This window comes from Hylobates moloch, unplaced genomic scaffold, assembly GCF_009828535.3.
Source record: "Hylobates moloch isolate HMO894 unplaced genomic scaffold, HMol_V3 SCAFFOLD_5, whole genome shotgun sequence".
Classification (NCBI taxonomy): Eukaryota; Metazoa; Chordata; class Mammalia; order Primates; family Hylobatidae; genus Hylobates; species Hylobates moloch.
In genome coordinates, this window is record NW_026652280.1 from 33,135,187 (window position 1) to 33,161,984 (window position 26,798).

General features: G+C 49.2%; 1 protein-coding gene across 7 annotated transcripts in view; it reads right to left on the bottom strand.

The window, feature by feature from the left end:
• ARK2C (arkadia (RNF111) C-terminal like ring finger ubiquitin ligase 2C) overlaps positions 1-26,798 on the bottom strand; it is a 126,729-nt gene that overhangs the window by 23,568 nt on the left and 76,363 nt on the right. For 3 of the 7 annotated variants that reach the window (XM_058438395.1, XM_058438396.1, XM_058438394.1), the window contains exons 3-5: positions 25,970-26,146; positions 4,954-5,269; positions 3,099-3,206 (exon numbers count right to left, since the gene is read on the bottom strand). In XM_058438395.1, coding sequence (XP_058294378.1) covers positions 3,099-3,206; positions 4,954-5,269; positions 25,970-26,132 — 587 coding nt within the window. In that variant the 5' untranslated portion in view covers positions 26,133-26,146. The remainder of the gene's footprint in view (positions 1-3,098; positions 3,207-4,953; positions 5,270-25,969; positions 26,147-26,798) is intronic. The other 4 variants (XM_032152397.2, XM_058438399.1, XM_058438397.1 and 1 more) reach the window with 2 other exon arrangements.

Below are 26,798 nucleotides of genomic sequence, written 5' to 3' on the forward strand. Positions count from 1 at the left end.
CGGTCTGCCCTGGGTGGGCCTGGGTGGGCTCTCATGTTGCCCCTCTTATCATCTCATCATGGACCTGGGCTACCCCAACAGCTCTCATGATGCCGCTCTTATCATCTCATCATGGACCTGGGCTACCCCAACAGGGGATGTGATTCCTCGAACCCTAAAGAAGTCTGGACCAGGACCTGACTCAAAGAGAAATTAGCCCCTAAGGCAGCAGTGTCTCCAGCCTTTGCTGTTGCCACCAGCCTGTAAGAACTTGCTAAGTGTCTAAAGGGGTCACAGGAATATCCCACAGACCTAAAGCCACAGGGTTAACCCAGAACTGTGTTTTGGAGATTTCTTGTGCCAATGAGTCACTTTTGGCCTTTGTATCTAAACATCACGCTGAACTTTATTTTCCACTTTTAATCTTCTTGAACATGGTGTGGTCTGGTTGCTGTGCAGACCCTAAGTTCTTCCCAGAATCTGGCCCTACGAGTGCCAGCATCATCCTATGGGTGACTCCAGGCTCAGGGAGCTTTGAGGGCTTTGCTGAGGCAAGGTTGCCCGGAGGGGAAAGGACAATCGGAGGTGCTCACCCTCTACCCACCCTCTGCCCACAGGTCCCAGGTACTTTGAGACCTCGGCCTGGGCAGGGCTGCAGCTGTGACAGAGCGGGGTACAGTCCACAGTGGGGAGCAGAGTTAGAACTGAGAAGCCAGGACTGAGTACAAAAAGGAGAGTGAAAAGAACTGAGGCCCTGGGTTTCGGCTCAAGGTCAGGATCGAATTATTAGGCATGGGCAAGAAAGAGAGGGGTTTGGGATGTATCCCCCAAGGCTTCCGCACACCCTCAGGCCAGGGTTCCCAGCTGAGAGAAGCTGCTTGGGTTGGGTTAAGATATCCCAAAGTAGGAAAAAAGGCCAGGGTAACCTCAGGGGGTGGACGACCTTGGGGCTGGACATGGGCTTGCAGCCCAGTTTCTGGAATGACCTAGGGCAGAAGTCAGTGGTCTCTGATGGAGTGTGTCTGTTGCATCCCCCTCTAAAGGGGATGGGGGATGCAACAGACACACTCCCCCGGGGCTCCTTGCAGAGGATGAGAGTAGCCCTTCCTATAATGCATTTCCTGCCATCCAATTACCAGGCTGCCTATCTCCTGGCAGAAGCAGCCTCTCTAGAAAAGAGGGCTGGGATGCAGTTAGCACAATCAATCACAAAACCCCTCAGCACCACTAGGCTGGCCCCGCGCTGGACCAGAGCTAATTACAAGGGAGGAGAATCGGCATCCTACTTAGGAAGTGGGAACAGAACAAGCAGAAAGAGCCCAAGGGTGGACCAGGTGGGCCTCTAGGCAGGGCCTCCTAGCATCTCCTGCTAGGGTAGAGACCAGCCTCCTGGAGCGTCCTTCTTTCTGTTTCTTGGGGCAGGTAGGGGTCAGGAATGCAGACTGGTTTAAATGATTAAGAAAGACAAGGAGGTTTGGCTCTATAAAGAAAGCTGAGGACAGGGCCAGCACTTGTGCTGCTCCTCCTGCCATCTCCCCAGGATGAGTCCCACCTATGTCACCTGTTCAGTCCCACTTGCCTGTAGGCCCTTGTGTGTGTTCCAATCACTCAGCCATATGCAAGGGCCCTGAGTACTCCGTGTGTGCTGGATTGAATTAAATGAAATTGACTTGACTGCTGGGGGACGGAATTCAATCCAAATTGCAATTAAATCTTCCTAATTTGAATCTGCTAATTGGAAAAGGCTGGGCAGAAGTTGGCTGCAGTGCAATCTATCTTTTATGGAATTATTCAATTTAACGGAGAGTGTACCTGAGAATGAGCAAAGGGCTGAAGAAAATGGAACATGTGAAAGCCACGACTTCCTGCACCTAGAAGCACCCTTAGCATTCAATTGACTGGAACTATTCTCTGGAATCATTCCTGGGTGTGCATGGGAAGGGCTCCCAAAGCAACCCTGGACTAAGCCTGACAAGTGGCTGAAAAATGACATAACGGCACATCAATCTTTAAGATAATTCATCCTTTTCCATTGATAGATTATTTTACACTCTAAAAACAAAACAAAACAAAACATTTTTGACCTAAAAGTTGCAAGAACAGCATAAAGAATTCCGGTATACCCTTCACCCAGATTCCCCAAATGTCACCATTTTACTGCATTTCTATTTCGTTCTCTCTCTGTCTCCCTTTCTCTCTCCCAGCCAATGTATATACCTGCACACACACACACACACACATATATACCCAAACACAATCCTCTGTGAAGATAGATGATAGATTAGATAGATAGATTTTTCTTTTTCCCTAAACTGTTTGCAGGCATGATGCCTTTTACCTCTAAATATTCAGTGAACTGCATATCTTTTTAAGTTTTCAAGGGTTCTGATCCAACTCTAGTTAATATTGGCTCTCTTTTGAGCTAGATCCAGAATTGGGTGGGACCCAGGATCCAAAACCAAGCGACCCTGCATCTCAGGACAACAAAGATGTCTGTCCTGAGTGAGGGAAATTATGGGCAGATCGCTCAGGGGCCCATTATCTGCAAAGACTCAGCAACAACACCACCCTCAACCTCTCTCCCCAACTCCCCTCCTCAGTCCTGACCTCCAACCTGGCTGGCTTTGCCTCCATCCTTCAAGATGCAATGTAAGCCTGTGTTTACACAGCCACCCCACCCAGCACTGCCTTGCCGGCATGCCGTGGCACTTCTCTGTGGATCCCTTGAGACGCACCTCCTCCAGGAAGCCTTCCTGACCACCCAGTTCCTTGGAATTCTCCTTTCTGCTCTTCCCCTAGGGACCACTGGTTGATATCCCTCATTGAGCCTGGGAAATGTTTTCTATCCCTGTCCCCCTCCCCCTGCAGGACCATGAACACTGAGTCCTACGCTGGGCACATAATAGCACCCAGTAACATCTGAGCTAATTGTTAGAATGAGGCTCACATGGGACCATCTGGCCCAGAGGGTGGCTGGGAGCAGAGGCAAAGGCTGGGGCCTGAGAACTAGGCCTCCTGCACCATTCAAAGTGAAGGAAAACAGAAACTCCACGGATCTGGCAAGACCTTCCTCCTCCCTCCCTTCCTCCCTTCCTCCCCCAGGGGCCCTGAAGACTCACCAGTCAGTGCCCTCAGCCAAATACCTGGGCTGAGGTGTCTGCAGTTGGCCGAAGTCGAAGCTGGGGTGGAGGCGGTGGGGGTGGACAGATACACGCTCCTGACTCCGCCTGCACCAGAAGGGATGGAGAGCCCTCGCATGAGGGGCTACCCAGGCCACTAGTTCTCAGGAGCTCTGAGAAACCGGGGCAGCCTGAGGGTGCCCCACTCTTGCAGGCCCGCTCAGCACCCGCAGTCTAGCAAGCACTGAGCTTCACCACTCTTGACAAACTCCAAGGAAGCTTCCCAGATGAACAGCAGGATGCAGCTCTAGAACTCTGGCTGTCTCTGGGCTGCCCGCTGTGTGGAGGTCTCTCCCTTGGTGTGTCTGTGGCAGATTACCTGGCTCCACCCGTACTCCCTGCCTCTTTGCCCTTCTCCTTCCCCCGTCCTTGGTGGGCCATCTTCAAGACACACAGACTCGCCTCCTACAGACTCTATGCACCCCTCTACTCCCATCATGCTCTTCTCCTCTCCTCAACCCTTTTTCAACACTCTTCCCAGCTTTCATGGCACAGGTCAAAGCCTTCCTCCTCCAGGAAGGCCTCCTTGAACATCCCAGATCATGGTGACCTCTTCTCCTTCTGACCTCCTACAGCACTCACCTTCTATCTTAAGCATCCCCAGCCTTATAGTCATGTGTGCTCAGGGCCTTAGAGATGATCTAGTCCAGCAGTTCTCAAAGTGTGCTCCAAGCATCCTTGGGAGTCCCTGCAACCCTTTCAGGTGGTTCAAGAGGTCAAAACCATTTTCCTAATAATACTATAAGGCTATTTGCCTTTTCACTCTCATTCTGTCATAAATGAACAGAGAGGTTTTCCAGAAACTACATGACACAGATTCTGCAAGATTGAATGCAGAAGCAGACATAAGAACACAGCTGCCTTCTATTAAGCCATACATTAAACAGATTTGCAAATATGTTTTAAAAAAAGTCATTCTTCTCACTAAATTTGTATATAGTGGCTATTTTTCATAAAAATATATTATTGGTGTTAATATGAATTTGCTGTTATTTTTAAGAGAATAAGTATTTAAAACTTTTTAGTTTTCATTTTTAATATGGTAAACATCAATAGTCAAAACCCACATAAACAGAAGCTCTTTGTAGTCTTCATTAATTTGTAAGAATGGAAAAGAGTCCTGAGATCAAAAAGTTTGAGATCCACTGACTATCCAACTCTTTCTCTTGACAGTTAAGGCTCAGAGAGGCGCAGTGACTTACCGAGGGCCCCACAACTACTCCAGACCTATTTGATTAGAATTGTCTAATTTTGCTCCCTGCTTGTTTCCTAATTATTAATATGCAGCCGGACTCTATCTAGACCGTGGGCTCTTGAGAGCTCTTGAGGGTGGAAACCAGCCATTCCTGGAACCAGCCATTTCCTTTTGGTATTCTTTAGGGTTCTTGGGTGTTAGAATCAGGCAGTCATAAAGCTGGAGGGGACATGAGGGGTTCCCTAGTCAAATTTCCTCCCGCACCATGCAGGAGTCCACTGTGAGGATTGTGGACCACCAGTTACCCAGTCCCCGACCCTGCACCTGGGTGATGCGATGGGGACACACACTGGCTTCTGAGGGAGTCCCTGTCAGGTCAGGACAGTGCTCACTGCCTGAAATGAACGCCTCTGAAACAATAGCTACTTCCTACAGAGACCCACTTGGTGACTGCTGTCCAGACCAGGGAGAGAAGCCAGGAGTCCAGGAGCCTGTAGCCCCGCCCCCGTCTCCGCCACACCCGGGCCACGCCCTCGCCCTGGCCCTGCCCCCTCACCCGGCCCCATCCGGGTCCCCATCTCCGCCCCAGGCAGCACCAACCTGGGGTGCGAGACCAGCCTGCGGTGCTGGGCTTCCAGGAGCTGCTGCTGCAGGAGGTATTGCTGGTGCAGGGCCTGAGGTAGGAAGGAGGGACCTGTGACGTCCTGGAACTGCAGGGTGGGCAGCGGGGTCAGCGACTGGTGCAAGGCGCCGCTGTGCTGGTGGGCCGGGGCCATGTGGGCGCTGAGGCCTGGCTGCGACTGCACGGGGTGGGCCAGCGGGAAGTCGGGAGCGAGCTGCTGCGGCTGCGGGGGGCCCAGGTGGAAGTGGCGGCAGGAGGTAGCGTGAGGATGCTGAGACCTTTGAAAGGGGGCACCTGGAAGGCAAGGACAGAGACATCTCCATGACGACCAGCACGAGCGGCCGCCACACTGACCCTCGTGCCCACCCGGGGCAGCCTGGGGCTGGTGAAGCTCAAGACCTACATTAGGACACAGCAGCGTCATCACTGTTAGAGGCATGTGGTCATCTTTAACCCAGCCAGGTGAAGGCTGTATGTGTGTACCTGCTGGAGGGGGGATGTGTATCTTTATTTTTTTGTTTTATTTATTTATTTATTTATTTATTTGAGACGGAGTCTCGCTCTGTCACCCAGGCTGGAGTGCAGTGGCACGATCTCGGCTCACTGCAAGCTCCACCTCCCGGGTTCACGCCACTTTCCTGCCTCAGCCCCCGGAGTAGCTGGGACTACAGGTGCCCACCACCACGCCCAGCTAATTTTTTGTATTTTTAGTAGAGACGGGGTTTCACCGTGGTCTCGATCTCTTGACCTCGTGATCCACCCGCCTCAGCTCCCAAAGTGCTGGGATTACAGGCATGAGCCACCGCGCCCGGCCAGGGAAGTGTATCTTTAATAAATACATATGCATCCTTTTTATAATTAACATACTTGTTTAAAAGTTTTAAGGTTCCTAAAGCTTGGCCTTTTGAATTAGACTCCTATGCAAGCCCACTGACCCTACTACCTTTCTAAAGATGCCACATGGAGAAAAGTTAGTCCAGCCTAGCCAAGCTCTGAATTTCACTGAAGCCTGGCCAGCCAGGACTCAATCCATATGGAGCCCTAATTCCCAGAGAATAAAACAACCAGAAGTTGTTTTGCATACAGTTTTAAGGAAAAAAAAGACTCAGATCACACGAAATAGTTTTTAATTTAAGTAATAGTTAAATAATGTGTTATAACGTTATCATTTATTTAAAAGCAAACATGTCCAGGTATAAGCTGGGTTCAGGCTACATTCAATTTGACCTCTAGTCCTTTTCTAAATAAAATTGAGCTTGATGACAAGAAAGCCTTACAAATCCTCTCTAAGTGAAAATCCAGCTCTAGGTGCCAAAGGGAGGCGTTTAATGAGGCCAAGAAGTAGACCTGGCATTTCAGAAAGATTTACAGAAAACTTCCTGCTAAACATGGCAGATTCAGTACATGTCTGCTCCTCCCAATACCCACTAAAATGAGAACAAAGGAATAGAGACAATAAACAGACAAGGACAGAGAACAGGAAAGGTGACATCAGCAGGCAACAGATGTCAACAAATTTTTGAAAGAAAAAGAAAGCAGATGGAGGAATTAGCAGAATTGAGAAATTGAAAACCAAGCACCTACCAAAGGAGTGGTCAAGAAGAAATGGACAAGTCTTGCTGCACAATGCTGGAAGGGTCAGGAATTGGAGGCAGTGGCTACTTTGGAAGGCAGGAGAAAGGGCAGAGCCGAGAACAGGGAGACTGATTGCAATCTGTGTAACGAGCAATTCTGCCCAGGGCTCCTCCCCTTTCTCATGCAAGGCAGTGACTTTCCTTCCCAGAGAGGCCACAATAGGAGTGGGGGTTGACCCAAGGCAGGAGAGGGCAGGGGTGCAGCACCATGCTAACAAACACAGCAGGATTAAGTGAAAGTCTGAATATGGAACTTTGGAATCCCTCTCCTCTTCTACTACTTGGTGCCAAAAACACTGTTACCCAAGCGTGTGCCCCTCCCCTGCACCCTCCACAGCCCCAGGGTGAAACTGGGGGATGCCTCTCTAAAGAAAATCATTGGTACCAGGAAGAGCTCTGCAGATACTTCTGGTTGAGAGCACCCCAGATAAATCGTTGGGTCCCCAAATGGCCACTCTATAATGAAGCCCATTCATTGAAAAGTCCATTCTTACCCTCAAGGCACACAGACATTCTAGACAGCTTTAGTGGCCTATTCTTTGGCATGAACAGAGAGCCTAAGAGTGATTGGTCTTTTGATTACAAAGTGAAAAGAGAAAGAGAACCTACCAGATTTTTAAAAATGATCTCAGAGAATCATGTCCTTTGCAGGGACATGGATGAAACTGGAAACCATCATTCTCAGCAAACCAACACAGGAACAGAAAACCAAACACCGCATGTTCTCACTCATAAGTGGGAGTTGAACAATGAGAACACATGGACACAGGGAGGGGAACATCACACACCGGTGCCTGTCCAGCGGTGGGGGGCAAGAGGAGCGAGAGCATTAGGAGAAATACCTAATGTAGATGATGGATTGATGGGTGCAGCAAACCACCATGGCACGTGTATACTTATGTAACAAACCCACACGTTCTGCACATGTATCCCAGAACTTAAAGAATATTTTTTAAAAAATGAACTCGAGGAACAGAGTTAATGCAAGGGCTAGAAAAAAATTAACTTCAAAACAATATAATCCATACCCTCAGGAAAATAAGATGTTGGATCCATGCAACAACAGGAAGCTCTTGAAGAAGGATCAATGAGAAAACAAGAAAAAGAGCTCTTGGAAATTAGAAATGTACGAGGTGAAATGAAATTCAACAGGGCAATTGGAAGATAAAGCTGGGGACTCTCAGAAACCGGAATGAGAAGACAGAGAAATGGGGAATGGGAGGAAAAAAGATGCAAACTTTGAAGGAACCAGTCAGAAATTGCACATTTCACTAGAAAGAGAGAGAGAATGGAGGAAATGATAGGGAGAAAATTAGGAACAAAAATTACAAAGCTTGTTTCCTAGAACTGAAAGTCTGCATTTCTAGATAGAAAAGGCCTCTGAGTGCCCAGCAAAATAGATGGGGGAAAGAACCCACCCGAAAGACATCTCCCTGTGAAGTGTCCAAACAACGGGAGCAAAGAGGTGGTCCTGAAGCCTTCCAGAGAAAAGTCAAACAGGTCCCATGAAGGTCAGAAATCAGAATAGCTCGAGATTTTTCAAGAATGAATCCAGAAGCTTGAAAACAATAGAGCAGCTGCCTTCAAGGTATTGAGGGGGAAGGGTGATTTCCAATCTAGAATTATCTGCCCAGCCAAACCATTAATCAAGTATGAGAATACAATAAAGCCATTTTCAAACATATAGGAGCTCAAAAAAAATTAACCTTCTCAACACTCCTTCTCAAAAAGGTACTAACACAAACCAAGAAAGAGGAACAACAAAATAAGGCTGCACCCGACAGAGGTGGAAGGCTTCCCAAGCACACAGCTATGCAGGGACCTCTGCAGCCATTCCACCGGGGAGCAGGAGGGTGGGGACTCTGGGAGGAGATCTGAAGCAGAGGAGAGGGGACTGGAAACAATGGGACTGCTGACAAATGTGGCCACATGAAAATAGTATTACTGCACAGTGGCTCACATCCATAATCCCAACACTTTGGGATTACTTAGGAGGGTAAGGTGGGAGGACCACTTGAGGTCAGGGGTTCAAGACCAGCCTGGACAACATAGCAAGACCCCCATCTCAATAAAAGAAAGGCAAAAAAAAGAGTATTTTTAAAAATAGTATTTGAAGGAATTTTATAATGTGATAGAGAGTTTGGTAAGAATTTGTAAAAATGCTATGGAAAACAAAACAATCCAAAGAAAGTGAGGCAATTATTATGACCAGGAAAAGAAAAAGTTGTGTGAGAAACTGTAACAAACACCGCATGTTCTCACTCATAGGTGGGAATTGAACAATGAGAACACATGGACACAGGAAGGGGAACATCACACTCCGGGGACTGTTGTGGGGCGGGGGGAGGGGGGAGGGACAGCATTAGGAGATATACCTGATGCTAAATGACGAGTTAAAGGGTGCAGCACACCAACATGGCACATGGATACACATGTAACAAACCTGCACATTGTGCACATGTACCCTAAAACTTAAAGTATAATAATAATAAAATAAAATAAAATAAAGAAACTGTAACTACCTTTATGATGTTATACTTGGCTCAACAGTAAACAACATTTCTATATTAACAATAAAACAAATAATAAGCTATATTAGAACAGAAAAGGACATTTCTTCCACAATATGAATAACATAGGCAATATCAGAAATTTAAAAATAGACAAGTAGAAATCTAATCTTTCGTTGTAAATTTGCTTGATAATTTATGTCTTTCAGGAAAGAAATGCCTGAAGAAGAGTTAAAAGCCCACTGCAGTTGAGGGATTTTGCCTCCGATGTGGAGGGCAAAGGGCAGACTGAAGCTGCTTGGCTCAATGTGTCTTATGCTAGTCTATTCAGCCTTGTAGATTATGTGCATGTGACTGATCAATTTTTTAAAATAAATCTTTGCAAAAAGAAATGAAAATCCAAAGAATTTCTGCCTGACTGCAAGTAAGCCAGAAAAGAATTATCTAGAACTTTAATTCCCACAAGGATTTCCATAAGTCAGGCCCCTCTGCCTTATAGATTCTGGCTTTGGTGAGTCCGGAGACTGCAGCATGAGCAAGCGGCACCGGACCCCCTTCCCCTCACTCCATGGTCTACCATCACACAGGACAAAGGGAAGGAGACTGCCAGTGTGACAGAGGGAAGGAGGGCAAGAAAAGGGAAGCACAGCAGAGGGATAAAGAAGAGAAGTAGAAGATAAGCATGACTATAAAGGAAAAGAATGGGGTGAAAACGGGTATTGTCAAGACTCTCACCCAGCACTGTCCAACAGAATTAAAATGTTGGCCACATAGGGAATTTTACATTTCCTAGTAGTCACCTTTTAAAAAGTAAAAAGAAACAGTTGAAATTAATTTTAATAATATATGTTTCTGTAATTCATCATATCCGAAATGTTATTTCAATATATATTCTATGTAAAAAATTATTGAGCTTTTTAAAATTCTTTTCTTTTCCTACTATGTCTTGAAAATCTGGTGGCTATTTTGTACTTGCCACACATATCAATTCACCCTAGCCTCATTCCAAGTGCCCAGGAGCCACTGGCGGTGAGTGACTTCCATTTTGGACAGTGCAACTCTATAGGAAAAAAGCCAACTCCGTACACAGAGCAAAGCATTTCAGCCAAGTTTCCTAACTGATAGAGTGGAGCAGTGACCGTTGCTTACTGGTGAAATCCAAACCCCTTGGCCTGGTTTTGTTTGTTTGTTTTTGTTTTTGTTTTTGTTTTTTTGAGATGGAGTCTCACTCTGTCACCAGGCTGAAGTGTAGTGGCGCGATCTCAGCTCACTGCAATCTCCACCTCCCAGGTTCAAGCCATTCTCCTGCCTCAGCCTCCTGAGTAGCTGGGACTACAGGTGCCTGCCACCACACCCAGCTAATTTTTGTGTTTTTAGTAGAGACGGGATTTCACCATGTTGGCCAGAATGGTCTTGATCTCCTGACCTTGTGGTCCACCCGCCTCAGCCTCCCAAAGTGCTGGGATTACAGACATGAGCCACTGCGCCCGGCCTCCCCTTGGCCTGATGTTAAAGCTACATTCTCCTTGTTTCCCACAGACCCCTCCAAGCCCTCCCCCAGCCGTCCACACTGGTCTACCAAGGAGCCTTCAGCTTTCTCTGGAGACTCATTAGGAGGACCACTTCTCTCACGTTCCCACTGGAGAGTTTGTGCTCCCATCTCCCTGGCTGCTTTTCCCATCTCGAAAGGTCCGTGTCTCCTCTCAGCTCCTCCAGAAATACCACCCTGCCCACCAGCCCCAGGGATGCCTTCCTATGAGTGCTGAGAACTCCCTTCTTTCCCACTCTTTTGGCACCTGGCAGTGGCTACCTTGAGCTGTCTCTTCACACTGGCCGCCCCCACCAGGCTGGGCTTCGTGTCTTTGCTGTTTCTGGATCCCCACGCACCTGGCTTGGTGCTGGCACCCAGTAAACACCTGCTTGTCTGACGGATTGTTGTGGGGAGTGAGGGAAGCTCCGTGGCTCAAAGGGGCTGCGGGTTTGAGGCTGGTTGAAGGCAGACTGGTTTGAAATGGAATGGGAAAGAGAATGGCAAGTGGGGCCAGGTTGGCTCTGGGTTTTGATGCTGTGGCATGGGAGGGCCAGGTCAGGCAGGGCTGGCCAGTACCCTCCCGGGTGGGCCCTGGTGGAGCCTCCCCGACTGCCATGAATGTGCAGCTGCCTGCCTCGCAGCAGCCCCTCCTGCCGTGAGGATACCCACTCTGTCCAAGGAGCCTTCAGGTTTCTCTGGAGGCTCATTAGGAGGAGCACCAACCGCCCCAGCCTGGGGAGGTTTCTACCATCCTACAACCTATGCCCTCCAGCGGACACACTGGAAAATGAGAGCAGATGCCTTCTCTCCAGGGTGGCAGCCAGAGGAAGGTGGGCACAGGTACCTGGCTGTCTGTAACATTCTAGGCAATTTCTACCTGCAAGGTCCTTTGACTTCCCTTCTGGGAGGCTGTGCTGCTTCCCTCCACCATCTCCATCCCCAGAGTGGTTCTTGGTCTCAACACCCTGCTGAGAAGGGAACTGGAAGTGGAAACATCCACCTTGCCCCCTGAGGCCTCTTCTCAGCCCTAAATCATGTAGGGTCTGTAACAGTACCAGGCAGCAGCTGCTCTGCTTGGTCTCTAAGACCAAAGGAGTGAAGCTCTCAGGATAGAATATCTGGGCCCATGACAAATCAATGATCAGTGATGTCTGAAAAACAGACATCCCAAATACCCCATTAGTAGACAACCTGCAGTTTTTCCTGTTAGAGTTACTCCTTCAAGTTAAAAAATAATCTCCAGATGTCCCTGATTACATTATGCATTTGTCATATTTCCCCAGGCTAAAATGCCATCAGTTGAAAGACCCATTATGAGCTAAATAATATTTTTAGGGAGTAGGGAGAAAGAAGGGTCTCCCAGAAACAAACAAACACCACATTAAATAAACACATCAATGGTAAGACACACATTCGTTTCAGAAGAAAAATGTGCATCTTAGGATTCTGGAGTTGATACGGACAGTGAGCACACCTGAGAATTGGCCAGGAGCTGTACCATAAAGCAGGGGGTGAGGGCCTGAGTGAGGTGGGTGCAGGGCTGAGGATAGCCCTGCACAGCTGGGACAGGGGGAACCCACAGGTTCTGGGCTCACGTGACGCCCACCTGGCACGCATGGTGCACACTATAGGTGACCCACAAATGCCTGGGGACTGCTGGCTGCTGGATAGTGGGTGGATAGGAGGACAGAAGAACCCATAGGGGAAGGAAAGGAAAGGGAGCAGCAGAGAGCAGTGGGGAATGTGGGTGGGGTAACAGTGACAAGGTCCCCGAGCCTCTAAAAGGCTCACTGCCTTGCCTGGAACACTCATCTGATAAGTGACAAAGTAGAAATTTGAACCAAGGTGTTTCCTGAAAGCCAAATGTGGACGGGCAGAAGGGAACAGAGTACAGGGAGTTAGGAAGCTTGATGAAATATGGTAGCAGTGAGACAGTGCTGTGGTCTGAATGTTGGTGCCACCCCAAAGTCATATGTTCAAATCCTAACCGCCAAGGTGATGGATTTAGGAGGCAGGGCCTTTGGGAGGTGATTAGGTCGTGGGGATAAAACCCAATGAATAGGATTAGTGCCCTTATAAAAGAGGCCCCAAAGAGCCGGCTTGCTGCTTCCACCAGTGAGAACACAGAGGGAAGGAGCCATCTATGAGGAGGTGGGCCCTCACCAGACACCAAATCTGCCAACACCTTGATCTTGGACTGCCCAGCCTCCAGAACTGTGAGTAGTGCATTTCTGTTGTTCATAAGCTCCCAGCCTATGGCCTTCTGTTACAGCATCCAGGACAGACTAAGACAGGGGGCCTCCCAGGGAGGAGGACGGTGTAGAAATAGGGCCAGGACACCAAGAGGACGCACTGGGTGCAGTCAGGGGGCTCCTCTGGTCAGCAGATGAGGGGATTGGCGTGAGGGCTGGGCCTGGGCAGTAGCAAAGAGCCAGGCCAAGAAGTCAGATGCCAGGGACTGTGGAAGGCAGCAAAGGCTTCTTTAGGAAAGGCTGACTCCTGAGCTGGAGGTCCTGATGCTCCAGCCCCAAGAGGAAAGCTCTGGAGGAAAGTGGAGTTTCATCCTCAAGACTCCAGGGCTGAGAGGCACTGCCTTCCAGTCCTCCAAGGAAAAGGGGGCTGAAGGAGGGGAAGAACAGGCAGCCTGAAGGGCCCCACAGGGCACCTGACATCTCGACCTGGCCTGCCACCCACCTGGGGCTACCCCAGTGATAATGGCCTTCTGCTGGTGGGCACCTCAAGCACAGGTCTGCCCAGGGTCCCTGTTGCAGGCCCCCCAGGTGACCAGAGCCAGCTCTCCCTGCTCCAGGGATGTGGGATCCTGGGAGATCCCAAGGATGGGATCCAAACCTTCCTAGGCTTCTCTGGGGTTCCCCGGAAGCCCAAGTTCCTGCCTCCCCAGGCCAGCTCTCAGGTGTCAGGTTTCCTGCTGTGCTCAGCTACTGAGCCAGCCTCACTCTTCCCCAGCGTTGGGGCAGAACAGGGAGGGGACCACTGGAGGCAGGGCACTGATGGTCAGAAAGGAGGGAAAGGCCCAAGACTCCCTCTCCAAAGGCACCAGGGAGGGGCAGGGAGAAAGAAGACAGGACAGCGGGCCGCAGGGCTGGAGAGGCTCAGCCTCATCAGCTGGGGTTCAGCACTGGCTCCTTTTTGAAAAGCCCACACAAGCAGCAAAGAAAGCTGGCCTTTTGAAAAGCAGGTCTCTGCCCACAGAGGCCAGTGAGGAAGGCATCACTACCAAGAAGTCTTCAAAGCCAGGCAGAATCACCCAATGTAAGGTCTCCATCCCAAAGGCCAGGGCACTTGCCCTCACAGTCAGACCTGGACAGCCCCATGGACTTCTCCAGGCCCTGGTTTCCTGGACTTGTGACCTGCAGTGATGCTGCTGATCCCACACACCTGCTGAAATCTCTTTGCTGGCAGGGGCCTCAAATAGCTTCTGACCAGCCCTCTCATCTTATTCACGGGGAGGCTAAGTAGAAAGTAGAAAGCACCGGGAAGATGTTTGTGTTCAGTGTTGTGACCGCTGCCAGGGTCCTAGAGCTGGACAGAGCAGACCTGAGATTGGCACGTCAGAGCTGTGATGTGATGCCCAACATTTGAAGTGGGCTGGAAGCAGGGAGAAACAAGGACCAGCGCTGACCTTCGAAATCCCTCTTCCAAATAAATGGCTGCCACGTTAACTTTCCTAAAGCACAGTTCTGAGCATTCCATTCCCTGCCCAAATCCCCCTCCCAGCCTTGCTCTCTCTCACTGCTGTATCTGACCTTCCTCGTCTCTCCCAGACCCCCAGGGCCCTTGCCTGCCTTTGGGCCCTCGACAGCCATTCTCTGTCCTCTGGCACTGCCACCCTGCTTTGCCAGACCGTTGCATCCTGTCCAACCTTGACTATCCTGGGCAGATGTTAACTCCCCTGGGAGCCCTCCAAGACCTTCCCAGGTGGATGAAATTCTCCTCTCCATCTGATTTGTGGCATTTAGGCCATTATACTTGGCATTTTGTCTGTGTATGAATTTTATCTCCAATAAATTTGCGAAGTGAATGTTTTCAGAGGAGGTACCATGCAGTAAATGCCCTTTGTTCTTAGAAGGGAATATTCTTAGAAATATTCTGAGATGGGAGGATAATGAGATACTGGAGAAAAGAGGAAAAGAAAGAGGGAAGGACGTGGAAAGAGGAGAGTGAAGAAGGAGGAAGGAGGGAAAGGAGGAAGAAAGAGTTCCTTATCTTAGAACAGGTAAGGATGAAGTTATTAGCTAGTAAAGAAGCATAGTTCTTCATGGAATCCTCCAATATCCTAGCTAAATGAAGTGCAGAGATCACGCAGCCTTCATTCTACAGATGAAGATCTGGAGGCCAGGAAATCTGGGGTGGCATGTCTGAGGGCTCTACGGTAGTCAAGGCCAAGTTGGGGCTGGCGTCCAGGCCTCCTAAGTCCCAGTGCTGCAGTGTGATCCCCCTGCTCTGCCACATCAGTGTCATGGCTTTCCAGCATGTGGGTCCTCGTATACCCATACACGTCTTCACATGGTACACCCAGAGAGGAACCCACCTGCCTGGTGGCTTGCCGAATGGAAATAACATGCCATAGTGCTGGTGGTACCACCTCTTCTCCCCATCCTTCTCTCTCTCCTGAGTTCCCCTAGGAATAAGCCTGTTCCTGCCTATGACAGTAACCAAGAAACAAAGCACTAGCTCCTGGCCTCCATGGGGAATAGGCTTGAATCTCTTCTTTGGGAGATGCTGAGGAATGGCCGAGGTGAGCACGACTGCTCAGGCACAGTGCACGTTGCTTTGGCCAATAGCCCCAGGCCTCCTCCCTGGACTAAGGAAATGCCAAGGACAAGCCCTGTCTCTATAGAGCAGGCCAAATGTTTCCAGGCCCTTGAGTGCTTCCGTAGCAAGACAAATCCCAGGGCCTTTGGACATCCCCCAAAGGAAAGGCTTTAGGACTTGCATTTCACAGGGTTTAACTGATGGAAAGGTTGAAGGAAACTCCTGGGTACTGGAACTGATTTGGGGAAACTCATGTTAAAATGGACATTGATAAACTGGACTCTGATGATGGACAGCAAGGTTGTGAAGGGACTTGAGTAATCTGACACTAGGAACAGTTGGAGAATCTGGTCATGAGCAGGGAAGAGGAAACTCTGGGTCAGGTAATAGCTGCAGTCAAAGGGTAAAAGTCTTTCCGGTAGGCGGATTTGAGTCAACATAAGGAAGACATTTCTCAGAATTTATTTTGTCTCCCAAAGTTCCTTATCACTGCAGATGTCCATGCAGAGGCCAATTAACTGCTCAGAAGAGGAGTGTGAACACCAGCAAAGGGCAGGGGTGTGACCTGGAGTACTTCCAGGGCCCTTTTTGGACCACCAGGAGATGATGCAAATTCCCTGCAACATCTACCCTCCTTTTGGCCTGATCATAGTTAAAGTTGCCAAACTGGACAGTCACCTTCTGTGAAGGCACAGAAAACCGGACCTCAGTGGGGGGAAGAAGCATGGCAGTAAGGAGAGAGCAAGTCTTGGGTCCTCAGGGAGAAAGCCAGGGGGCCTGCACCCAGGTGGAAGGAGACGTAGTCCAGAGGAGGCCCACGTCCAAAGATAGACTTCACGTTCTACTCAATATGGCCCCTAGGGAGCCTCCTCTCCCCTCTGCATGGATACAGCTCAGAATCTCGTTTCCTATATCTTCTGAGTCTCTCAATGGCCCACACTGACTTTTCTAGCCTGAGAGAAATTCGGATTTCGTGCAACTAGGTAATGCACCCTTTGTGACTCATTCAGATGCAGGGTTCTTGGGAAAGTGATACAGGAAAAATGAGGGTGGGGGGAAATTGTAGGGAACCTTGAATGGCAGAACTGAGAGTCTGGGGTACACTTCATGAACTAACTACTTGACTACACACTAGATAAATCAGAGATGAAGAAAATGAAAGTGGGCCATCTGCCCGGAACCCAGCTTCAAAGGCCATTCTTTCCGGGTTCCTTACCTACTCCACGTATATCAGTTTAACCTCTTTTGCTCCAGTCCGATCAACCCCAAGAGGCCTATTGCTTGGCTTAGCCCCCAGGGCTGCCATGGGTCTGCTTTCCTCCCTCTCTGTCTATTGGTTCCTGGTCCAATGGAGGATGCCAAGGGCCTAGAAAGAAAGTGATATGCCCAAAGGGATCCTTTACAGCCAAGAGCAGCTTTGTGATGCTTCCCCAGGGCCAGGCTTTGATCTCTAATGAAAAGCTCAGCTTCTTCCAAGGAACTGAATTCCTGCTCTCAAAACACTGATGGGAGGGGACTTTGCATCCTAAGGAACGCTACTTGCCCATGGGTCTGAGACAATTAAGCAGCAATCTTCCAACAAGCAGCAAGCTTCCAACAAGCAGCAAAGGGCCAGTTTTTAGCTCCAGTTGCCATCATGGACCAGGAGCAAGGGAAAGAAGCCTAGAAGGGTTGGTTAGAGACAAGATACAATTACAGAAGAAAACCTCTGTGCATAATGGGACAATATTCCGGGCATGATCCATCCAAGAAGATACTTTTCCCCATCCAAATCAACAAAGTATATGGACACATTCCCTCCACAATCCTAACAAGGCATTTTGTGGAAGGCATATATGGTCAGAAGACTGTACACTCCATGAAGGCAGAGCCTGGGTCTGTCTCATTCACCTCTATCCCTACTGCCTGGCACAGATCCTAATACACAGTAAGAACTCGCTGAATGAATGAATGAATGAATGATCATGAACAGGTGAGCATGGAGGAAGCATAACATTGCCAAAAACCTTGGTCACGTGCAAGCAGCTGCCTCGCAGCATTTTAGAATTGCATGGAATTTCATGGTGTCAGAGGGAGAAACAAAACTAAAGCAGATAAAGTGCAAGGTAGAAAGACTAGCTTTGAAGAATTACAGACAGAAAGACTGGGAATTCTTTGCAATGAGTATAAGGGCCCAGTTGCAGGTCCAGCATGAACTGAAGAGACCCAGCACGGAGGTGGTCAGTGTGCATCACAATCAACCAACAGAAGAAGAAGCAATTTCAGACCCAAAACAGAAGTCCTCATCCTGCCATTCCTGGCCAGGGAAGGAGGGGTCTGCACTGTGGATGGCATTGGGTGGTTTTTGCAAACCATGTAGAGTTCCTCTTAGGTCATGAGTTCAGATATTCTCCTACTATTATATTTTTAATAAAGACTCAAGTAAATTAAAAACAAAAAAGCAAATCTCCAAACCCCAATAACTTTCTTTCATTTTTTTTTTAAGATGGAGTCCTGCTCTTGTTGCCCAGGCTAGAGTACAATGATGCAATCTAGGCTCACTGCAACCTCCACCTCCTGGGTTCAAGCAATTCTCCTGCCTCAGCCTCCTGAGTAACTGGGATTACAGGCGCACACCACCACACCTGGCTAATTTCTATATTTTTAGTAGAGGTGGGGTTTCACCATGTTGGCCAGGCTGGTCTCGAACTCCTGACATCAGGTGATCCACCCTCCTCAGCCTCCCAAAGTGCTGGGATTAGAGGTGTGAGCCGCTGCATCCGGCCCAAACCCCAGTAACTTTCAAGACATGCTACGGTGGCTACCTGGACCACATTAGCATTGTCTGGTGCCAAAAGGAGGGGACCCAGTTCAGAAAGCCACTTTGTTGGGGCTCCTTCCTATTGAGGTGTGCAGAACACACGCTATGCTTACACAAGCCCAGCCCTGTGAATACAGTGGACAGGACAGAGAGTAGCTTCATTCCTCTGCCTCCCATTTCTCCTGGGAGAATTGTTTCGTCTGATGCCCCTTTCTCCTGTGCCTTCCTGTGTTCTGCCCCAAGCCTGGCTCCCAGAGCCATCCATTCTGATGTGTGATGATGGGGAAGAGTTTAGATGAAGAGCTTGGACCGTGGCTTTTCTCAGGAGTGGTTATGTTTTAAGGAGCTGGTGCTATGAAGTTCTAACGGTGGGATTTCAGACAGCAGCCAGTGAGTGGAGGCACCATGGGAGTTCTTGACCTCCACGCGCCCCTGAAATCAGGTCACATCAGTGAGTGGATATTTACTTGCTTTCGGAGGGAGCCAGAGTCAGTAAAATTAGATTCCCGACCATCACTGCTCATGGGGCAGCCCTGTCTAGCACTCTGGGGTGTTGGGGAGGGGAGGTGTGCATGAGAGAAAAAGAGAAGGTGGACGTCAGTGGAAATACATGAGAAAGGAAGACAGGAAAGAAAGGTTAGAGGAGAGCAGGGGAAGAGAGATAACAAAAGGATGCAAAGAGGAAGCGGGGAGGGAGGAGATGCCTGGGAAAGGCAGAGCTATAGGCTTCTTGGAGCTGGCAGATTCCACCTGCCTAACAAGCAGCAGAGGCCTGTCCATCTCCAATTACCTCGAGGGGCTCCATCAGCCCCTTGGCTGCCCCTGCCTTGTGACTGCCCGCTTCTCACCCCTGTTGGCCTTCCCCAGGTAGGCCTGGTCCAGCTGTGCGCTGCCCACTCCGCTCATTGCTTAATATCATGCAGTTATTTCAGGCCAGCAGCCCTTTGACCCGGTCACTCCAGCTAGACCCAAAGGGCCCCTCAGGCCGAGACTGTGCCCGCTCCCCTAGAGGAGAGTCCCGGCAGGCTCTCAGGGGAGTGACTTGGGTACCCACTTCCTGTCTCTGGACTTCAGCTTTCCAATCTGCAAAACTAGCATGTTGTGTCTTGCTTGCCTACCTAGCAGGGGGAATGCTATGAAGCTCCCCCACCCCCTCCCCCAATGAAAGTGTCTTATAAAGTATAGAGGCTTTTCACCCTCCACGAGGTCTGGCCTAGGGCTGGCTGCAGAGGATGGCTCAATGATTTCCTTGAATTGGAGATATTCCCAAACTCCGAGAGCACCTGTACCTCCCAAGTCCCCCTCTTCCCATCAAGCTCCAGCACCGTCTGTAGTAAAATACCAGGCAGGGGAGAGTAGTCAGGGCACCCAGCAGCAGGCCACCCAAGGGCAGCCTGTCAACAGAAGCACCCTGGCTGACAGCCTACTTCTGGGGTGAACTCCGGGACATCAGAAAAGTTCATGGTCCAGTAATAGCGTTCCCACTAGAACCAAAAATTATCCAGGAGGGGATCATTGCTTTGGATTAAGCATTGCTCTCTCTCTCTCACTTCTATTTTCAAAGTGCAAATGCCCAAAAGAGGGCAACACATTAACTCGCTAATGTTTCCTAGTGTGGATGAACTTGCAAGATTTTCTGTCTGTCCAGAGAGAATGGAAAACCACGGAGGTGCTGAATGAGTTGGCAAGACTAGGACGGAAAAACTAACTTTCTCCCCTTCACAGTCCTGCCCTCACAGCCCAGAGCATGGACATAGCCAGTTGATAGCTCTTTTCTGGGTCTGTAACTATCTTTCCACATAATTGCATTTGATTCAGAACTTGACTTATTCAATCACCAAATATTTATTGCATGCCTTCTACATGTGAGACATTGTTCTAGGTGCTAGGGATGTAGCCATGATAAAGCAGTTAAAAATCCTTGCCGTTGTGGAACTGCAATCTAGTTCTGTCCTGTCCCGTATGGTTACCAAATGTGAAATATGGCTAGTTCAAATTCACATGTGCTGTCGTATGTAAAATAGACACAAGACATCAGAGACTTAGTGCAAACAAAATAATGTAAAAAATTAGTAACTTTTAAAATTAATTAAATACTGATAATATTTTGGATGTAGTTAATTAAATAATGTATATTATTACAATTGATTTCCCATTTTCTCCCTTTTTTTTGGAGACAGTGTCTTGCCCTGTCACTCAGGCTGGAGTGCAGTGGCATGATCACAGCTCACTGCAGCGTCTATCTCCTGGGCTCAAGCGATCCTCCCATTTCAGCCTCCTAAGTAGCTGGGACTGTGGACATGTGCCACCACACCAAGCTAATTTTTTTATTTTTTATTTTTTGTAGAGATGGGGGTCTCACTATGTTGCCCAGGCTGGTCTCAAACTGCTGGCCTCAAGTGATCCTCCTGCCTTCAAGTGCTAAGATTATAGGCATAAGCCACCACGCTTAGCCTGTTTTCACTTTTTTAACGTGGCTGCTAGAAAAAATTAAATTATATATGTGTCTTACATTATCCTTTTTAATTTTATTTTATTTTTATTTTTTGAGAAAGAGGAGTCTTGCTCTGCCGCCCAGGCTGGAGTGCAATGGTATGATCTTGGCTCACTGCAACCTCCAACTCCCAGGTTCAAGAGATTCTCCCACCTCAGCCTCCCGAGTAGCTGGGATTACAGGCGCCCACCACCAAGCCCGGGTAGTTTTTGTATTTTTAGTAGAGACGGGGTTTCACCATGTTGGCCAGGCTGGTCTCAAACTCCTGACCTCAGGTGATTTGCCCGCCTCAGCCTCCCAAAATGCTGGGATTTACAGGCATGAGCCACCGTGCCTGGCCTTACATTATACTTCTATTGGACAGCACTGGCCTATCCAATAAGTAGATATATAAGAAAATATGTCATGTATTGATGATGACAGAGCTATGGAAAAAATGAAGCAGGGAAGAAGAGAAGGTTGGGGGGTTTCCATTTTAAATATGACTGCCAAAAGAACCTTCACTGAGAAGATAACTATTGCGTAAAGAGCTGAAGAAGGTGAAGGACTGAACAGGCAGATATCCAGGCAAAGTGCTTTCTGGGCAGACAGAACTGCACACGCAAAGGCCCTGTGGTGATGGCAAGCCTGAATTTTGAGAAACATCAGGAGGCTTGAGTGGTAGGAATTTAGGTGATACTGATCTTGGGGGCTGGGGAGACAGATGGTGCAGGAACGCACTGGTCATTATAGGATGTTGCCTTTGACTCTGGGGAGGGTATCTGAGCAGAGAAGTGACAGGTCTTGACTCTCTGGCTGCTGAATAGAATAGGCTGCGGAAGGCAAAGGTAAGAAGCAGGAACCAGGGAAGAAATGATGGTTTCTTGGACCAGGGTGGCAATCGGGGGAAGGTGAAAGGAATGGTCGGATCCAAAATATATTTCATTTCAAGGGTACAGGTGACAAGATTTGTTCATGGATTGGATGTAAAGCCTGAGAGACAGAGGACAAGATAGACTCCATGTCTTGCTTGCTAAGCAATTAGAAGATTGGTGTGGCTGACAGTTTGCAAAAATGGCCTCAATTTCTCCCCTCCCTGTGTGCTCACCCTCCCCTACAATCTCCTCCCATTAAAGGCAGAGTCTACTTTCCCACCCCTTGCATCTGGGCATGGCCATGTGACTGACTTAGGCCAATAGAAGGTAGCAGAAGTGACATCATGCCAATTCTGAGCCCAGGCCTCAAGAGACCTTGCAATTTCCACTCTCTCTTGGTCTCCTGCCTCTACCATAAGAACAAGCCCAGGCTAACCTGCTGGAGGATGAGAGACCATGTGATATACAAATAAACTGTGCTAGACCCATCAGTCCCAGCTGACCGCAGCCATGTGAGCGACCCTAAGAAGACCAAAAGGACTTCCCAGCTGAGCCCAACCCAAATTACCAACCCACTGAATTGTGAGCTGCATAAATGGTTGTTGTTTTAAGGCCAAATTTTGGAGTGATTGTTATACAGAAAAAGCTAACTGATACAAATGGCATTGCCGTTTATTGAGGTGGGGACTCAATTTTGAGTTGCACGCTCATTGTTCTGAATGTGAATCTGAATGCTTAAAGAGCAAAGTCCCTGTATTGTCTCCATGCAACACCCAGAGCACCCTCAGGACAGGGCTGGATGCAATCTGGGTGCTTGGTGGATGCTTATGGATGGAGGGAGGGAAGGATGGATGATGACTTCTTCATTGGCTTCCTTATCACGAGCCAGGTTTCTGCATCACCCTTCTCCTTGCAAAGCCAGAAGAGCTTTAAATGCCTCCTTCCTCCATTCCCACTGCTCTCTCAAAAGTTTATAGTTGAACTTTGATTTCCTAGAGCTTTCCTGCAGATCCGTGTGTTTCCTTAAGAACGCAAAGCACTGATTTTTAGCCTCGATTTTGACTTCCCACACCCAGCCTTTTCCCAGATGTGCTGGCAAATAGACAAATCAATTGTTTTGAGTTTTTCTTCCTCTCCACCCCCATGACTTGTTAATTAGCCATGAAAATGCCAGCAGCAAAGTCAGGAAGGCTGAGGACAAACCCCAGCCCTGAGTGGCCAGCTGGTACAGCACTGGGTGTCCAAATTGGTTTCCATTTTCAAGGCTTCAGGCACTGTTTCCTGCCTCCCTGCTTACCTCTCCTCCCACCTGGCACTCCAGGTCCCTCGTGAACTCTGCTTCAGTCCCTCTGTGATGATCCCAGTCATATCAGCATATCACTTCACCTGTCACAAAGCTTTTCCCAAATTCAGCCCTACAACCATCCAGTGCAATGAATTATGGGCATTATTCCCATTTTAAAGATGAAGAAACTGAGGCTCAAGGGTTAGAAAGACTTGCTCAGCATCACTTGGTCCGGGTCGGGAATCTGGAGCCTGTTTGATTCCAAGCCTTTCTTTCACTCTCGGCACCATCAAAACACATTCTCAATAAAGGGCCAAGTGCACCAGGGAGGGGGCTCCTTCAGCAACTTTTTTATTTTTTTGTTTTTATTTTTTATTTTTATTTTTTTTGGGGACAGAGTCTTGCTCTGTCGCCCGGGCTGGAGTGCAGTGGCGCGATCTTGGCTCACCGCAAGCTCCGCCTCCCGGGTCCACGCCATTCTCCTGCCTCGGCCTCCCGAGTAGCTGGGACTACAGGCGCCCGCCACCACGCCTGGCTAATTTTTTGTATTTTTAGTAGAGACAGGGTTTCACTGTGTTAGCCAGGATGGTCTCCATCTCCTGACCTCATGATCCGCCCACCTCGGCCTCTCAAAGTGCTGGGATTACAGGTGTGAGCCACCGTGCCTCGCCCTCCTTCAGCAACTTACTGGTAAGGTCACTGCCTTGGGGCTCACGTGGGTATTCACATTTCAATGAGTGTCAGTCAAACTCTGGCAGAGGTCATGTAGGCCTGGGGAGGGGATGCTCTGGATTGACAAAGGGACTCCACCAGGCCCTGAAACTGCGGCAGCAGCGCACAGGCTGACTTGGCTTCTGCTCCCTCCCCTGCCCATTTCCTGGGCTTTGGCTCCAGATGTTATCTGAAGCTGGTGGGGTGTCCACGAGCCGAGAATAAAGGCCCAGCAGGACTGCATCTTAGCTCAGCCCTTGCTCCCTCACACATCCTCCTGCAGCCCTGGGTGGAAGTGCACGCTCCCCATTCACAAGGCTGTGATGACACAAAATGAAAACGTTTCCTAGGGGCGAAATGGCTCCCAATGAACCTAACACGGCCACTCATATGGCCTTTCCCAGAGGCCTCTGCAACCTGCCCTCCACAATGGGGCAAAGGAGGCCCTGAGGACCAGGATTCCACGTGCTGTGTTTGCCCTTCTGGACTCTCAAGGCTTTGTGTGTGTGCATGTGTCTGTGAGCGTGCATCTGTGTATGTGTGTAGTATTGTGTGGTATGTGGCATGAGCATGAATGTATAAGCATGTGTGTGTGCATGGTGTAGGTATGGATATGGGCATGTGTGAGCATGTGTCTGTGGGATTTGTGTGAACGTGTTCGTGTGCAGGTATATGTCTATTCATGGATATGTGCATGTACATGCAGGTTGTGGCACCTGTGATGTGTGTGTGTGTACGTGTGTGTGTGCACGTGTGTGTGTGCACACATAGAGAGCAGCTGTGGTCTGAGTCTCCACAACCTGCCCCATGGCCTGCTGAGGTTAGTCAGGTCTGCCTGTAAGCAGCACCTACACAGAGCCCTGGTTTGCAAGGCTAATGATTTTTTATAAACATCTGCTGTTTACCAACACAGCATAGGGAGATTAAAGTTTCCCTTAAGGAAGCAGTGGACACATCTGCTCAGAGAGTCAGGCAGGTTGTGTTCAGGTCTCGTCTTAATCAGTCACTCACTATGTGGCCTTAGGCAAGCAGCCTGGCTTCTCCGAGCCTCAGCTTCCTGACCTGCAAAATGAGCATAACGATATTGCCATCTCTACCTCCAGAAGGCCATGGATTCAGATGAGAACTGCTGGGAGATGGTGCTTTGAAAATTGTAGAGCACCCTACACAAATGAGGCCTGGTATTAAGGACATTATAGCAAACATTTCTAAGAGAGGAACCCGAGCATGCTGCATGACTTTGAATTAAATTATGTGGTTTAGATTACAGTGTATGTGCAGAAAAGTAAACATGCAGATGATTTCTGGAAGGGTCCATGAAACATAACAACAAGGGCTCCCCATGAGGAGAGAACCTGGGTGGCTGGGGCAGGGGAAGGAGTGTTTTTCTCTGTATGTACATCCTTTTGCACCATAGGAATTCTTACCATGTGCATATGTAATGTGCTTTTTAAAACACACAGAGCAGTTTTTAAGAGTAAAATGATTTTTAAACGTGAGTAGAGCAGAATGGAAAAGGCACTGCTCTCCTGCCCTTTCTCATCTCCTACCCCTTTGCCCTGGGTTCCCAGGGCATCAAACAACTGTCTCCCACTCCTCTTCCCAAATGTCAGCTCTCCTTCTCTCTCCAGGTAAGAGATAAGTAAACTGAGACTCAAAGAAAGTAAACAACTTGCTATCCCATAGTCCAGGTCGCAGGGCTAATAAGACAAGGCAGATGTGGTTTCCACAGAGCCTGCAGAGCTCCGTAGGATTCCGAACCCAGGGAGCGTTCGCCTCCCCCACTCAGAACTGACTACAAAGCTCAAGGAAAGCCCTACAAGGCTGTGGGTTTGGGCACGGTGGGACAGGCTAATGCAGATAGATCTGGGGATGGGAGTGTCTTCCCAGGGTCCCTGGGATGTCACCACATGGTCCACTTCTGGATAGGGCCGGGCTTGAGCGACGCTGCTTTATAAAACTTGAGGATCAGTACCCTTGGAACGGGTCGGGGCAGGCTGCCTTATTCTAATTCCACTCGAGAGAGAAGAGGTCCTGGCAGGGTTCCCAGCTTGCAATGTTTTAACCAAACAATTTTCAAAACCGAGTTCAAGATCTGTCACCCAAAGCAACAAACTTGAACAGAGTGCCACAGAGTTGAGCTCCCCCATCCCCCAGCTAAGGCGGGAAGACTCCTGGAACTCCTCCAGCTTCTCGGAGAGGGTGCTGTGTTGTTTGACGTGGAAGCTTAAGCATCCCTTATTCTTTGCATCCAAAGGCCTCAGGAATTCTGGGGGATTTTCAGGGTCCTAGTCAGGGAGACAGGGAGGATCTGCTAGTGACCTTGACCAAACGGCTCCCCTTTGAGCCTCAGTCCTTATCTATAACAAGATATGGCGGCCCCTGGCCCACAGGTTTACCGTCTGGAGCATGAAACGTGGTCACTCCGCGTTGGCTGTTAGCAGCATCTCTGTACCTGCCCGAGGTGGCCTTGTCCTTTTCTAAGAGTTGGGAGGGGTGGGGGTAGTCAGGACCACCAGCAATTCCCTTCCGGCCTGACCACATCCTCTGGAGGGAGAGCATTTTACAGCCAGCTACTGGAGTATGAAGGGGAGAGGAGGTGTGACAAGTGAGAAGAAACTGACCAGCCAGGCAGCCTCATCAGCAGCATGACCAGACATCGGCCTCCCTGATCTCCTCCCACTACCCTGGGCAGCACTCAGTATGAGGCTCAGCTCCTAGCAGGGCATTTGGCAGGAGGGTGGCTGCTTTCTGCTCTGTTTTCAGAGCCTGACAGGCAGCTGTGAGCTGCTACCAAGGGTCAAGACAGCAGCAGACTGGCAGGGACATATTTGCCTGCAGGCTTAGTGGTGAGCCTCTGGGGCTGCCAGGCAACCAAGAGACCAAGGCTGTGGGTCTGCTTCTGGCCAACTGGGCAACCAGCCCAAACCAGCCCTCGACCCCATGGCCCCAGGAGTCCATTCTTCCCCAAACTGGGACATATGATCATGGCAGGATTTGTGGGCAGTTGCCCAATTTGAGATCTGGTTTTGAAGGATGGGGTTGGAAGGACTTAAACCTTGCGGGGAGGGGGCTGTGCTTTGATTCCCAAGGCTCTGAGATGAGCCATTCTCTCCCGCTGAGCTGAGATCTGCACTTGGGGAAGAGAGGGCATTTAAAAATAGCACCAACTGACTCGAATACCTCTGCTCCCTGCCTGCTGCAAGTCAGATCCAATTACTCTGCTGA